Source organism: Gopherus flavomarginatus, chromosome 7 (assembly GCF_025201925.1).
Source record: "Gopherus flavomarginatus isolate rGopFla2 chromosome 7, rGopFla2.mat.asm, whole genome shotgun sequence".
Taxonomy (NCBI): Eukaryota; Metazoa; Chordata; order Testudines; family Testudinidae; genus Gopherus; species Gopherus flavomarginatus.
In genome coordinates this window covers 114,049,979-114,065,103 of record NC_066623.1, presented here as the reverse complement: position 1 = coordinate 114,065,103, position 15,125 = coordinate 114,049,979, and the positions used below count along the sequence as shown (strand labels likewise).

General features: G+C 59.1%; 1 protein-coding gene across 1 annotated transcript in view; it reads left to right on the top strand.

Moving 5' to 3' along the window:
* Positions 1-15,125, top strand: part of BTBD19 (BTB domain containing 19) — a 76,354-nt gene that overhangs the window by 17,586 nt on the left and 43,643 nt on the right. Inside the window, exon 3 of the mRNA XM_050961235.1 lies at positions 1,197-1,250. Coding sequence (XP_050817192.1) covers positions 1,197-1,250 — 54 coding nt within the window. The remainder of the gene's footprint in view (positions 1-1,196; positions 1,251-15,125) is intronic.

Genomic DNA, 15,125 nt, shown 5'->3' with positions numbered 1-15,125 from the left:
TCCTCCCTCAACTTCCACTCCTTGTGCTGACCCCAGCTCTGAGCAGACCTCTCCTGACTCGTGCCCAGCATGCATGTCTGGTGGGTCGCTAGGCAGCTGACCTCGGGCCTCCGGCAGCGTGAGTTGTGCATGTCAAGCCAATGACACAGGCTCCCGGTGTTACCCGCTGTGCCCAGCACTTCTGGGAGAGGGTGAGGCTGGGTTGCATCCTGCTGCTGGGAAGTTAAGAATCAGGCTCTTCCAGTTTTCCTGGCGTTCCTGGGGCTTGTTGAGGCAACGCAGTGGCTTTCCCTTGGAGCACCTCTGATTCCGGCCCAGCTCCCTCCTCCTTCCCATGCAGCCGCTCACTCATGGAGCTGCGGACTGGGGATTGTCAGGCTAGCAACTCCCAGTGATGGGATCCATCCACCCTGGATGGCCAGGTCCCCTTTGCTCTAGGCTGAGGGGAAAGCAGCCATCCTGCCTTGTGCGAATGGTAGCATGGAAACTGAACTGGGCCCCAGATCACAGCTGGGTCACATGGACGGGCAGTTGTGCAAGCAGAGCATCAGCCGGTTCTGGGGCTGAGCAGAGGCCTCTCATCTCCAGGCTCTCAGGAGAGCCTGAGGGTCAGATCTGTGCCGCCTGGTGCTTGGCAGCAGTTCTGCCGGCTGTGAGCGGGCACAGAGCCCTGAGTATTGCTCAGAGCCCAGGCTAGTGCCTCCCCCGGGCAACAGGAGAATGTCTGTGCCGTCTGCTGCCCGCAGCTTTGTGAAATGCCGAAGGGTCAGAATGGGCCCTGTGCTTTGCCGCGTTGGCGGCTGAAGTTTGCGGTGGCTGGGCCACGTGCCTGCTTGGAGGAGGGCGTCGGGGCAGAGCTTTCGGACACTTGCATCTCCTGGCATTTGCCAACACCTCAGGTCCCATGAGCAGGCCAGACTGCTTCCAGCAGGTGCCTGCGTCCTTTGTAACGTTTCCAAAGTCCCGTTTGTCAGGTGGGGGCCCCCTGCTTGAGCCCCCAGGACACTCTGTCCCCCCAACAGGTGCCAGTCCCTTTCCCATGCATAGGGGGCGGGCTGTAGAATAGCCGCAGTGTGACCAGCTGAGAGCGGCTGGAGGGGACAGATGCAGAGAAAAGACCCAAGGGCCCTGGCCCCTAGGCCGCCAGCCTGGCACCTGCGCTGTCTTGCTCACCGGTGTGTTTCTTCGCTCCACAGGCCCTGGAGGTGCTCACCTCGGCTGTGGAGTACGGGTTGGACGACCTGAGGAAGGTAAGGAACTCGCCTTGCGGCCTGAGCTGCCTCTTGTTAAATACATGGCTGCTGGGGGGACAGGATGGGCGGGTGATGGGCGGTGATGTCCGGCGCACCAGGGACTGCACGTTTAGCCAGGGGGAGGAAGGGAGCGAGTGGGTATATTTTTGTAGATTGACATAGGGCTACTAACTTAGGGGGCACGTCACCCCAGCAAGGCAGATCAGAGGGCTGGGCTGGTACCACGCCAGAAGGCACCTGGCAGGAGCGGATGATTGTCACCCCAGCAAGGCAGATCGGAGGGCTGGGCCGGTACCAAGCCAGAAGGGACCCGGCAGGAGCGGGTGATTGTCACCCCAGCAAGGCAGATCGGAGGGCTGGGCCGGTACCACGCCAGAAGGCACCCAGCAGGAGCGGGTGATTGTGTCCCTCGGTCTCAAGCTCGTTTACACCTCGGCTTGTCCAGCTCTAAAGGGAGCTGAGGGCAGGGGAACGGTACCAGTAGCTTCTTTCAGCTGGGCGCTGGAGGTGCTTAAGGGTGCAGGGAAGTAATGTCTTGGGGTAGCAAACCAGGGCTGTTTGTTGCCAGCTGCTTCGGCCCTGCCGGAGAGTGTCTGGAGTCAGTGCAGAGAAAGCAGCCAGGCCAGTGGGACCGGACTGCGCGGTAGCTGGCCAGGTAACAGCTCTGCCTGGGACACTGAACAAAGGACACAAAGGCTGGGGGAGGAGCTGGGGGGGAGGCTAAGTGAGAGGCTGGAGGGAGTTTTCAGTTTGGAGCTGGCTGGGAGACTGGAGGGAAGCCCAGATGGGGCTCTGGTCTCCCAATGTGCCTCTGGCCTCCCTGGTCCCCCAGATGGACCTAACTGAGGGGGTCCTGTTGTCTGTAGCGGCAAGACCTGTCTTGGACTGTGTTCCTGTTGTCTAAATAAACCTTCTGTTTTACTGGCTGGCTGAGAGTCCCGGGAATCGCAGGAAGCCGGGGTGCAGGGTCTGGTCTCCCCCACACTCCGTGACAGCATTGCATTGCGGGAGTTTGTAGTCAAGGGCCAAGGCTGAATCAGTAGGCTTTGGGCCATGCTATTTCTGGGAAAACTTGGCAATGGGAGGCTCATTCTCTGTTCTCAGTCCAGCAAACGAAGCCGAGTTCCCCTGACGTGATCTCAGCTGAGCCCGTCGGCTCCCCTGGGCAGCTCCGAAAGTGCAGAGGTTATGAAAAGTGACAGTAGAACCTCAGAGTTACAGACACCTCAGGGATGGAGGTTGTTCATAACGCTGAACAAAACGTTCTGGTTCTTTCAAAAGTTCGCAACTGAACAATGACTTAATACAGCTTTGAAACTTTACTATGCAGAAGGAAAATGCTGCTTTGAACCATGTAATTTAAATGAAACAAGCACAGAAATGGTTTCCTTAGCTTGTCAAATCTTTTTTTAAACTTTCCCTTTTTTTTTTTTAAGCACTTTACAGTTAACAAAGCACCGTTCTCTATTTGCTTTATTTATTTTTGTTTTGTGTGCTGCTGCTGCCTGGTTGTGTACCTCCGGTTCCAAATCAGGTGTGTGGTTGACCTGTCAGTTCTACTGTATTTATTTGACGACAGAAGCACCTGGAGGCCCAAGCAGCTCAGGGCCCTCTTGTGCTGGGCTCCGTATTTACACACAGTAACAGATGGTCACTCACTGGAAGTGTCTGTATTGATGAAGGAGGGATGATTATCCCTGTTTTACAGGTGGGGAAACTGAGGCACGGAGGGATATGACATGCCTGTCCTCCACAGCAGAGCCAGGAGTTGAACCTAGCTCTTCTGACTGACCGTCCAGTGCCTTACCGACAGCACTATCCTGTGTGTCCAGAGCCGATGGGGTCACCACCTGCCAGCTGTGTAGATCCAGGCCCCGTGTGGCTCACCTTGTGCATGTATCTCAGAGCTCAGCTCTTTGGCACCCATCTTGGAGGGCGTAATGGAGTCCCCGGGTGATGCTCTGGAACTGCTTCCCACCAAGCCAGGCAGGACTTTGGGGAGCCTCCTCTCCCTTGGAGCAGACTCATTCAGGGCAAGAAGCTCACACGGCTTCACCTTCTGGGTCTCTCCTTGGAGCATTCAGCATCCTCTGCCCCTCCGTGCGCTTCCCACAGCAAGCCCACCCAGGCGGGGTCCTGGAGAAGCCACAGGGTCCTGCACCCCCACTTCGCAGTCAGACGTGACTCTCAGCCAGCCAGTAAAACAGAGGTTTATTCGATGACAGGAACATGGTCTAAAACAGAGCTTGTTGGTACAGCGAGCCAGACCCCTCGGCCGGGTCCATTCTGGGGGCAGTGAGCCAGACCCCCACATCTGCCCTCACTCCTCGTCCCCAGCCAGCTCCAGACTAACAACCCCTCCCAGCCCCTCCTCTCTCCTCAGCTCCTTTCCCGGGCCAGGAGGTCACCTGATTTCTTTGTCTCCGACACCTTCAGCTGGCACCTTTGCAGAGGAGGGGCCCAGGCCATCAGCTGCTAGGAGACAGAGTGCCAGGCATTTAGGTGCACTGGCCCTTTGCTCTGTAGCAGCCTTACATCTTTATCCCACCTCCTAGATACTTAAGAACTGCTGTGGGGACACTGAGGCACCAGCACAGTATTCAGAGCAAACATTAAGAACATTCCCGGTTCGTCACAGAGGGGGGCAGCTAAGCCGCTTGTTCTTCAGCCTTTTCCCTCCATTGCCGTGTGTGGATGCGGCCGGCTTTCCCTGGCCACGGAGTCACAGGACATCCAGGTCTGAGGTGGGAAAACCCCATGAGGTCATCCACTCCAAGCCAGATGGCCCCGCACTAGGGCTACTTCCTTGCTTTCTAAGTAAGATCCTTAAACTGCTGATGACTCAGACCCCTTCTAGCCACGTGCACTCAGGATGTGTCAGGGCCATTCCAGACATGCTAGAGAGACAACCCATTGTGACTTAGCTGAGTGCAGCAAAAGTGCCTTTCCTCAGCGAGTCCTCTCCACATGGGACCCACCGACACCATGTAATTTTGCTATAATGCCCAACTTCTCTACAACTCGCAGCCATGAGCAGCTCGTGTCCTTTCATTTACACCTGCCTAACTGTGGAGTGGCTCCGGTTTCTTATTTGTGCAGCCGAGACTTCCCCTGCTCAGCTGAGGCAGCATGAGAGGATCCGAGACAGGCTGATCCGTCCCTCTCAGAACCGGGAATGAAGTGAAAGCTCAGAAAACTGGCAGAGAGATACCGGGCTGGGGGCAGGGATTGGGGAAGCCAGGGCTGTGCTTGTCTGAGCTAACTAGTGAAATCCTTTGGGTTAGGAGGAAGAGCGGGTGAGAAATGGAAAAACAAAAGGGAAGTGACAGGCAGACTCTCTTGCCCACTCCCAGGACTGGGGTGGGGAGAGTGAAAACTTCCCAGGCCAGCTGCCAAGGGACTTGAGAGCATGGGACATTGCAGTCATGGGGGTTTTAATCACTGGTATCTCTCTGCTGGGTTACGCACACAGACAAATATGTGCAATCAAAGAGATTCCTAAGTTAGGGTGGAATTGGCCTTATGATCCAGAGACTCATCCAGGGTTTCCCCTCTCTCTGTGCCATACTCCTCACCATAAGGGAGACACTAACGCAGATGTGAGAGTAGCCATGAACCACCTGAATTCCCGGGGAACGCAGCAAGAGAGCTCCGGGAGGACTCCAGCATCTAGTGAGTTGGGGAGAAGGGAGGAAAGGGTAACTCCAGCCAGTGGGGAGTTCCAAGGCGCCGGACATCCCAGACTGGGAAAGAGGCGCGTGAGATATAGCTGACACGGGCTTCTAGGGGGACTGACAGCTCGAAACCCTGCCGTGGAAGAGGAGAAGGAAGCAAACCAGAATAGGCAGGTACAGTGCGGGGGAGGGGATGCAGACCAAGGGAAGGACAGTCAAAAGGTCTAAGAGAAACTAGCTATGTATGAAGAGCAGGGAGAGGGATTCTGCGCCTTAGCATGGCCAGGTGATGGGCATCCTAGGGTGTTAGCTTCCAGACACTTGGAACAGCTGATAGTTATTCCTAAAATAACACCCAGGTTTTATACAGCGCTTTTCATCTGTCAATCTCAAAGCACATTCTGAAGGAGGGCGGTATCATTACTCCCATTTTACAGATGGGGAAACCGAGGCACAGAGCTGTCGGGGAAAATAGGGGCGGCACTAGAAAACCGTCAACTAACACACATGACACTGATCTTCGAATAGGAAAGGAGGGTCCTCCAAGGAGTTACCCTTTGGGGGACGAAATTCAGTCCCCCAGTAAAATCATGGAACTGATCTTAGGCGGGAAATGGCGCCCAGCTCCTACTGAACAGAACCAAGTGCTATGAGCAGCATGTCAGAGCTCATCAGGCAAAGCTGACTGCTTGTTTGGCTAGGTGGATGCAAGGAGCAGACTCAGGGAACGCCAGCTGTGAAGTGCACACTGGAATTTTAGCTCGGTGTTTGCCATCTCGCCTGAAATGAATGCAAACGCGCTTTGGTATGTCTGTTCCATGGACTGCAGACTGGAGGTAGACAAGGGCTAAGGATTCACTGCAAGGTATTTAATCGGGAAGGAAACGTCCAGGGGTAGCGCAGGTTGGTCGTCTGGTCTCACTTTGAATATTTTCATTAATGACCTGGAAGAGGGGGGAAAACAGTGCAGCTGGTCCTAAATGGAGGCATTGTGAGGCCAGTTAATGATCAAGTGTCACGGAGTCCCCGGGCGATGCTCTGGAACTGCTCCCCACCAAGCCAGTCAGGACTTTGGGGAGCCTCCTCTCCCTTGGAGCAGACTTGTTCAGGGCAAGAAGCTCACACGGCTTCACCTCCTGGGTCTCTCCTTGGAGCATTCAGCATCCTCTGCCCCTCCAGGCACTTCCCACAGCGAGTCCACCCCAGCGGGGTCCTGGGGAAGCCACCGGGTTCTGCATCCCCACTTTGCAGTCAGACGTGACTCTCAGCCAGCCAGTAAAACAGAGGTTTATTAGATGACAGGAACAGGCTCTAAAACAGAGCTTGTAGATACAGCGAACGGGACCCCTCGGCTGGGTCCATTCTGGGGGGCGGTGAGCCAGACCCCCAGGTCTGCCCTCCACCCTTGACCCCAGCCAGCTCCAGACTAACAACCCCTCCCAGCCCCTCCTCTCTCCTCAGCCCCTTTCCCGGGCCAGGAGGTCACCTGATCCCTTTGTCTCCAACACCTTCAGCTGGCACCTTTGCAGAGGAGGGGCCCAGGCCATCAGTTGCTAGGAGACAGAGTGCCAGGCATTTAGGTGCACTGGCCCTTTGCTCTGCCAGATACTTAAGAACTGCCATGGGGACACTGAGGCACCAACACAGTATTTAGAGAAAACATTAAGAACATTCCTAGTTCGTCACATCAAGGAGCTAGAAATCTGAGCAGAAACCATCCAGCTAGTGAATCTAAGGCAAAGTAATTCAAACCAGATATGCAGCGAGAAAGCAGGGGAGGAGCAATGTCTGGAGGAGACCAAGGGCTGAAAATAGGCAGAAAGTTGCAGTGTCACATCACATCAAAGCCCATCCTGTCCAGTTGTGAGCTGAGAGCACAGAATCAGCCGGTCACCGAGTAGGGAGGGAAGGCCCTGTTTGACTCTGCAATCTCCTCTGGGATTGCTTGGCTGCTTCTCAGTTATTTTGTTACTGGGACAATATTGACAAACTGGAGGGAGTTCAGAGAAGAGCCATAAAAAAGATCAAGGGCTGGGAGCGGTTTCTGAGGAATGCTTTAAAGAACTAACCTAGTTTCTTTGGCTAAACGAGGACAAGGTCCTTGGCTCTGCTGAGTCCGTATTGAATTGATTTAAGCACTGATGGTTCCATGTATCTGCCGTAGACATTTTCCTAAGCCATTTCAGGTGCAATGCCTTCTGCATTGTGGGAGATGCCCCAAGATGGCTGGTGCCCTGTGGGATAGCACTGGGGTGACTAGTCGAACCGTTTTGATGGGTCTGCAGCGGCACTGGTACTAACCTGGGATTTAGCCCTGAAAACGCACTGGTCCCCTTAGCACATTTGTGAACTGGTTGGAACCTGTGTGTGTGGGCGTATGTGTGTTACGAGCAAACTAAAGGTGAAAACGGTTCTCAGCATGGTCAACTTCTCTAGTGTAGACAGGACCAGGGGTGGAAGGGGAGCCATAGGAATCCTGCGTTGATCTGAACGGGTCAAGGCCGGTGGCGGAGGGGAATAATTTGGAGGCATGCTTTGAGGGACAATGAGGAACAGTAGGATGAGATTTAGATGGGGGGAAATTTAGGCTGAATATCAGACTGAGCTTCCTGGTGGCACGGTTCCATGTGGCTGCGGAACAGCCCCGGGGCATGGTGTGATGCAGACTCTCACGCCTGTTCTGCACATGGTAGCAGGGCCTGGGCATGGTGATCTCATGCGTCTTCCTCATGCCTGCATGGTGTGATTCAGAGAGGTGCTGGGATGAAGCCAGTGGCCTCTGGCTATCTGCTCCCAACTCTTTCCCAACCTGCGTGCCATGCGGATCTCTAGGCACTTTCAGTTTTTCAGGAATCCCTCTCCGGGCGTAGGTGGTGTCAGCAGCAGGGAATTCGCCACTTCCTTCCTGCAGAGGCCCGCATTCCTTTCCTATAACCTGCCCGAAGAGCACGTGTCACTAGCACTCTCTGCATGTGTTGCTTCCTCTTCCCAGCGGAAGAGGAAGCTTTGTTCCTGGACTAGTGCCTCTCCTTTCCCAGAGCCCGCCCGGCTGGCAATGCTGGTTGGTGTGGGAACCCACCTCTGCTCTAGTTCTCCCAACCACCATGTCAAGGGAACCTGTAGTCAGGGCTCGTCTACGGCCTGCACCTCGGCTGCGTCTCTTAGCGGTTAGGCTTGGGACGAAGGAGCCCAGCAAAGTATCTTCTGCAGGGTCAACCAAAGCCAGGCTGGGAACTTGCCAATAGCCCAAAGGCCACGTGGGATGGGCACATAAATAGAGCCGATGAGACCAGGAATTACAATGGAGAGTGTAATTCCCAGGATGCAGCTCTCCACCTTGAGCCACACCGGCATCGCTGCACGATGGGCTGGAGGCTGAGTGGTGTGTTCTGGGAGTTCTGGGAAGGTCCAGAGTTTCCCCCATGACTTACCCTGCACTCGCCAGGCCCAGTGCTGGGTGTTGGACCAACCTGGGTTGGAAAGTGACCCAGCCAGTCCCGTGCAGGGCTATGGACTTGTCCACCTGAAGCGCACGGGCCTGGGCCTTCTCCCTGGGAGCCCAGGGCTGTGCAGGAATGTTTCCTTTTGAACCCAGGCCAATGCAGGGTGGAGGGGAAGCTGCCTGGCAGTGAGGGCTAGCAGGCAAGGCAATGTGTGGAAGATACTTTCTTGGGTCATTGAAAACCAGGCCAGCCTGAGTTCCTGGGCCTGGGGAGGTCTTGTCTCCCAGGCCTTCTCCAGCCCAAGCAGCTGCAGGAAGGGGCTTTGAAAGCTAGTTTTCTTCCCTTGTATTCACTGATGTGGGGCTGCTCCTGTGACTAACAGGACAGTGGCTCCCTGGCCATAGGCAGAGCTGGCTGGGGCAGGAGCTGGCTGGACAGGGAGACCAGAGTCCCCTTTCTTAGTGGAGAGAAGGGGCCTCGCTATTGCGCCGATCCCATCCTGTGTGATCAGGAGGAGCAGTCCGCGTGGGGCAGCAGCGGCTGGCGGAGATGTGGGGGGTGGGGGGGTATGTGTGTCTCACCCCCGCCAATTCCCAGATGAGTATGTTCTGAACACTGGCCTGAAGCCACGGCTAAAGGCCAGTGCGTGGGGCATGGGGCTGGCAGACCCAGGCCAGGGAGCTGTGAGGTTGGTGCAAGAGGCACAGGTTTGGCAGTGGGGGAGCTGTGGGGTTGGCACTGGGGGCACGGGGTTGGCAGTGGGGGAAGCTGTGGGGCTGATGCAGGGGGTGCGGACGTGGCAGACCCAGGCCAGGGCCTGGGAACTGTGAGGCTGGGCGGGGGGCGTGGGGCCAGCAGTGAGGGAGGCGGAGGGCTGGCAGTGAGGGAGATGTGGGGCTGGCACAGGGGTCATGGGGCCGGCAGTGGGGAAGATGTGGGACTCGAAGCGGGGAAGATGAGGCTGGCAGCGAGGAAGATGTGGGGCTGGCAGCAGGGGAGATGTGGGACTGGCAGTGGGGGAGATGTGGGGCTGGCAGCGGGGGAGATGTGGGGGAGACGTGGGGCTGGCAGTGGGGGAGACGTGGGGCTGGCAGTGGGGGAGATGTGGGGCTGGCAGCGGGGGAGACGTGGGGCTGGCAGTGGGGGAGACGTGGGGCTGGCAGCGGGGGAGATGTGGGGCTGGCAGCAGGGGAGATGTGGGGGAGATGGCGGCTGGCAGTGGGGGAGACATGGGGCTGGCAGTGAAGGAGACGTGGGGCTGGCAGTGGGGCAGAAGTGGGGCTGGCAGCGGGGTAGATGCGGGGCTGGCAGCAGGGGAGACGTGGGGCTGGCAGCGGGGGAGATGTGGGGGAGATGGGGGCTGGCAGCGGGGGAGACATGGGGCTGGCAGTGAAGGAGACGTGGGACTGGCAGTGGGGCAGAAGTGGGGCTGGCAGCAGGGGAGATGTGGGGCTGGCAGTGAAGGAGACGTGGGGCTGGCAGCAGGGGAGATGTGGGGCTGGCAGTGAAGGAGCCGTGGGGCTGGCAGCGGGGGAGATGTGGGGCTGGCAGTGGGGCAGAAGTGGGGCTGGCAGGCTCAGGCTGGGGGGCCGGCGCAGGGGGTGTGGGCCCAGCAGGCCCATGCCCGGGAATGTGCTGCGCTTTGTTTTGATTGTGAGGTTGCCTCGTTCCCTGTCTGTCCGGGTGGGTTTTGTTGATCTTGTCTCCGAAAAATAGCTGGCAGCTCCCCCCGGCCCCCGTGTCTGGGAAGAGCCGCTTCCCGCCCACAGGCCCCCAGTGCCCCCTGGGCAGGGAGCTGGGAAATGAAAGCCAGGCAGGTGGGCCGGCGGGCGGGGGGCTCAGGAAATGACCACAGCCCTGGGCTGGGGCCAGCACTGCACAGCTGCCGGCCCACAGACAAAGAGGAGCTCAGGCTGGGGCTGGGGGCCGGGGGCCGGCGGGATCCAAGAACTCGGTCAGAGCAGTCAGGGCGTGGAGCTGCTCCCTGCTCTCCCTGGCCGGGGAAGAGCTGCAGCGCTGGGCAATGGGGCAGGGAGGATGCGGGTCGCCCCGCGCTGTGCCTTGGCTTTGATGCCAGTTCTGCCCCCACCGGGCAGGTGCCGTGGGGCCTGGCTGCCGCACACGCAGCAAGGGTCATCCTGGGAGGGAGAAGGAGGGGAGCTCAAGTTAGAGGGAGCACAGCTAACAGCTCCCCTTCTCCCCCTGGCTGGGGTAACAGCCCCCCCATCCCTCCTTCTCCCACCAGCTGGGGTAACTGCCCCCAATCCTCCCTTCTCCCCTCAGCTGGGATAACTGCCTCCCCAATCCTCTCTTCTCCCCCTGGCTGGGGTAACAGCCCCCCTCCCCCCGACTGGGGTAACTGCCCCCCTCCCCCCTTCTCCCCCCGGCTGGGGTAACTGCGCCCCCAATCCTCCCTTCTCCCGCCGACTGGGGTAACTGCCCCCCCATCCCCCCTTCTCCTCCTGGCTGGGGTAACAGCCCCCCAATCCCCCTTCTCCCCCTGGCTGGGGTAACTGCACCCCCAATCCTCCCTTCTCCCGCCGACTGGGGTAACTGCCCCCCCATCCCCCCTTCTCCTCCTGGCTGGGGTAACAGCCCCCCAATCCCCCTTCTCCCCCTGGCTGGGGTAACTATCCCCCCAATATCCCCTTTCCCCCCTGGCTGGGGTAACTGCCTCCCCCAATCCCCCCTTCTCTCCCTGGCTGGGGTAACAGCTCCCCAATCACCCCTTCTTCCCCTGGTGGGGATAACTGCCCCCCCATTCCCCCTTCTTTCCCCTGGCTAGGGTAGCTACCCCTGCAAAACCTCCCACAGCCCCACTCCTCCCGTTTCCTGGGATAACAGCCCCCTTTTTCCCCCATAACTTCCCCTCCTCTCCCTGACTGAGTAAGCACCCCCCCCATCTCCTGGGCTGTGCTGAGAGCTCCCTGTCTGGCTTGTCTAAGGGCTGCACCCTGCAGGCCAGCATGTCTCTATCAGGGATTCTCAGCCTGGGCTCAGGGCACCACCCCCTTTGATGCCACATGGTGTGTGGCCTCTCAAGCCTGGGGTCACAGTGCAGAAAAGGCTGGGAACCCCTGGGTCCCCCTTGGGCTCCTTGTCCCTGCCAGCCATAGGTCCTCGCTCTGCCGCCCTCCTGTTCCAGGCCTCTCCACCTGGCATGTTGGTGCTGCGCCAGCCTGAAGTGTCTGTACAGGGCCTTGCACGCTCACAGCTCTGAACGCAGTGTTAGAAGAGCCCTGCCAGACAGGCACGGCTCTCCACGCACGTGGGCTGCAAGCGAGGTGTGCGCAGTCTCACAGCGCTAGGCCCCAGAGCAGGTTGAGTGGCAGACAGGGAGCCAGGACACCTGGGTTCCTTTCCCAGCTGTGGGAAGGGAGTTTGGTCTAGAGTAGAGAACTGGACACCTGGGTTCTGGTTTTGATGGTTCTGTCTTGACTCACTGGGATTTTAGGCAAGTCACTTCGCAGCCTGTGCCAAATGGAGACCCCAGTACGTCCATCCTGGGCTGGGGCAGGGGGCTGTGAGTCTAAACCCCTGAGTGGCTTTGAGGTGCCTTGGTGTGGGGGTGGGGCGGTCACAGCCAGGGGCTACCCCAAGCCCCCACTGCTCTCACCCTCTGGGGCCAGGTAAAGTGTTTTACAGCCCTAACCACCTGGCAGAGGGCCAGTCTCCCATGTCTGTTCCCTGCTGCCCCAGAGCCAAGCAGCCAGCGGGACAAGGAACAAAGAGCAGGTCTGGACATGCCAGCAGCGGAGCCTAGTGGTGTGGGGGAGAGGCCAGGGGCATGCGGTGCTGAGCCCTCCCCCGCAGACCAGGCGGAAAGGAATCTCTGCCCCTGGGGTAGATGGCTGGCAGCAGCTGCCCAGCCCTGCGTGAAGTACTCCATGTTCCCATGGGGAACGCTCTGTGCGCCAGCTCAGGGCAGCGCTCGGGCACCATCCCAGCGTGGGGGCGGGCGGTGACGTGGCAAACTCTGCTCTAGAGCAGCACAGGCTTTGGTGATGCTGAGGAGCCTCCTGGGGGTAGTCAAGGGGGGCCCCGATCCTCAAAGGCACCGAACTCCCGTTAACATCCATACCAGTGAGGATCGGGCTCAGCTCCTCAGTCGCCTTGCTGCCCTCGCAGCACGTGGACAGGCGATGCCCCCAGGTCGCCCCTGGCATTCCTGGCCATCTGGCTGGCATGTCTGTATGGCTCATGGGGGTCTGACCAGGCTGTGCCTCACTCGCACCCGAATACTCCACGCCTGGCCCTTTTCTAGGCCCGTCCATGCCCACAGCTCCAAGTGCTTGACAGGCAGCCGGCGCCCGCCCTGGCCCACTTTGGTGCTGTAACTAAACCGGCACGGTTCACGGGGCAGATGTCCCCAGCGCGGACACAGTCAGACTGGGGTAAAAGCACACAGGCTGGCATAGCTCATGCCGGTCTGGTGAAGCCAAATAATTGGTACTGGTGTCAAACACCTCCTCCCTGCATATCTGCATCCGCACGTTCAAGCTGACCCCCCACCCCACACTGGCCGCCATGGTGAGACACCCTAAGCCTCAGTCCCTCCCGCCGGATGGGTCAGTGCTATTGTCTGTTTGCCTTGTTGGAGAAACTGAGGAAGGGGGTGGGGAAGGGTCCTTGCCAAAGTCTGCCAGAGCTCAGAACAGAATCCTGGGCTTCTGATCCCTAGCAACCGGCTCGTCCCCACGACCATCTTTCCCTCTCCCTCCCCTGCCTGCCCACAGGGGGAGTTCGGGGGGGGGGGTGCTGGGGGGCAGTAGAAAGCCACACCCTGGTCTCAGTGAGCAGCTGGCACGTGGAATCCAGAGGCAGGCTCCTCTCGGCCCCGCTGTCGGTTCCAACGATGCTGCCCACCTTGCAGGGGAGGGGCCGGGGGCAGTGATTTACTTGTGAAGTTCCCAGAAAGCAGGAAGCCAAAACAAAAAGCGGAGGCTGTTTGTGACACAGCTGTGGTCGCCTGCCGGGGTGGTGATGGTGCTGCGCGCCTGGGAGACTCACAGTCACAGCGGGGCTCGAGCTCAGGCCCCTCTGCTGGCACGGGGAGCAAATCTCCATTAACTAGGAGCACTGTAAGGACACGAACATGCAGCCAAGCAGCTCTGCTTGCTTCCCAGAGAGGGCTCTGGTGCATGGAGGCGGCTGCCAGTGAAGAATAAAGCAAACGGCAGGGAAAGTGCAGAGCAGGGTAGTGACGGGAAAAGCTGCGCCCTGCGGGGGAGCCAGGAGGATAGAGCAGTGGGGGCAGGACACCAAGCCGGGAGGGGTTACAAGCACTCTGGAGGACAGTGCAGGGGTTTATGAGCCCCTCCGAGGTCTGGCTAGCTCATACCAGCCTTGGGCTGTTTAGGGCATTGCATTTAGCAGCCTCTTTTCGTGCCACAGGCTCCCAGCCATGTTTCAAAATGCACCGTCCTGACTGGCTCAGCCAGACTCTGGTTAAACAGAAGGCAAACGCAGAGCGGGCGGAGGGGGAAGGAAGAGATCACGCTGAGTGGAGGAGGATGACAAAGTCTCACATCGCGGGTGATATTTGAGGTCAGGCAGCGGAGGGGGCGAGGTCGGGTGGCTCTTGCTCTCCCTGGCCTGGCCGTTTGCTCCTTCCCCGTCTCATCCTTCAGCCGGCTTGTGCTGCACTTCCCTTTGCCTTGCCAAAGTTTCTCTCCGAGTTCCCCCCTCTGCAGGGGACAGCCCATCCCCTCGGTATTCTGGGCACCAATTTGGCCTCACATCTGCAACAGCCAATTTGGCCCCTGGCTTTCCGTGTCCGCCAGCGCGGGACGCGGCCCTGGAGCTGTCTGTGGTTGGCCCGGCTCGCCTGGCTGGCTCGCGCCCTGCGCCGTTGCTCATTGTTGGTTAATGAGACGTTTGCTGAGCTCGCTCGTTGGGAAGTGGTTCCTGTGGCTGATTGTCCTCTCGGCGTGCGCTGCACCCCAGGCAAGAAGCAGCCCCCGGCGGGTTAAAGTGCCCCCGGGGCGAAGTCCAAGGCAGGCAGGGTCGCCAACTGCCTCAAAGGGGAGTGGTGCATTCTCCATCCCGGGGAGTCTCCCAGTAAGCGCCAGGCGAGCTCAGCCAGCAGGCACCAGGCTCGCTGCCGGCTGCCCTGGGTGACGTTCTCTGGGGGGGCTCAGACCAGGTGCTGAGAGCAGGCCCTGCTGGTCGGGAGATCTCTGGCTACTCCAGGGCTGCGGCTCAGCCCAGCCCAGCGGCGCATCCAGGATGGTCCCAGACCAGGCCCGTGAGCTCTGATCTGGTCCCTGGTCTGACAATAGCCAGCCCTTGATGCTCGTTCCAGTTCACGCTGGGACCCCCCTTCTGCCTGGCGACGCACCACGTCACTCCGGGGGGAATTCGCTCCTGCCCGCAATGGAGACGAGACCCTCGTGCCCAGACACATGCAGGTTCAGCCAAGGGGGTGGCAGCTCTTCCATGGAGCCTGTGGTGGGGGCTGCAGTGCTGGCAGCATATGGCAGAGCACGATCAGCTGGGGGCAGTCTCCACCACGCCTCCCCCCGCCACACACACGCTCCCTGCTTCTGCTTCCATCTGCTTCATGGAACATGCTCCGGCCCCCTGAGCGTCAGTCGGTAGTGGCAAACCTTGGGCTTGCCCAAGTTAAAATCCCCTCTACCAGCCCCCCGCATGGCGTGCTCCCTCCGCCCTGCCAAAGCAGCGATGCCCTATTGGAGACGTGGCCAAGGGGGGTGGGATCGATGCTGCCTGGGGCTCCAGGGCTCTGGGGTCAG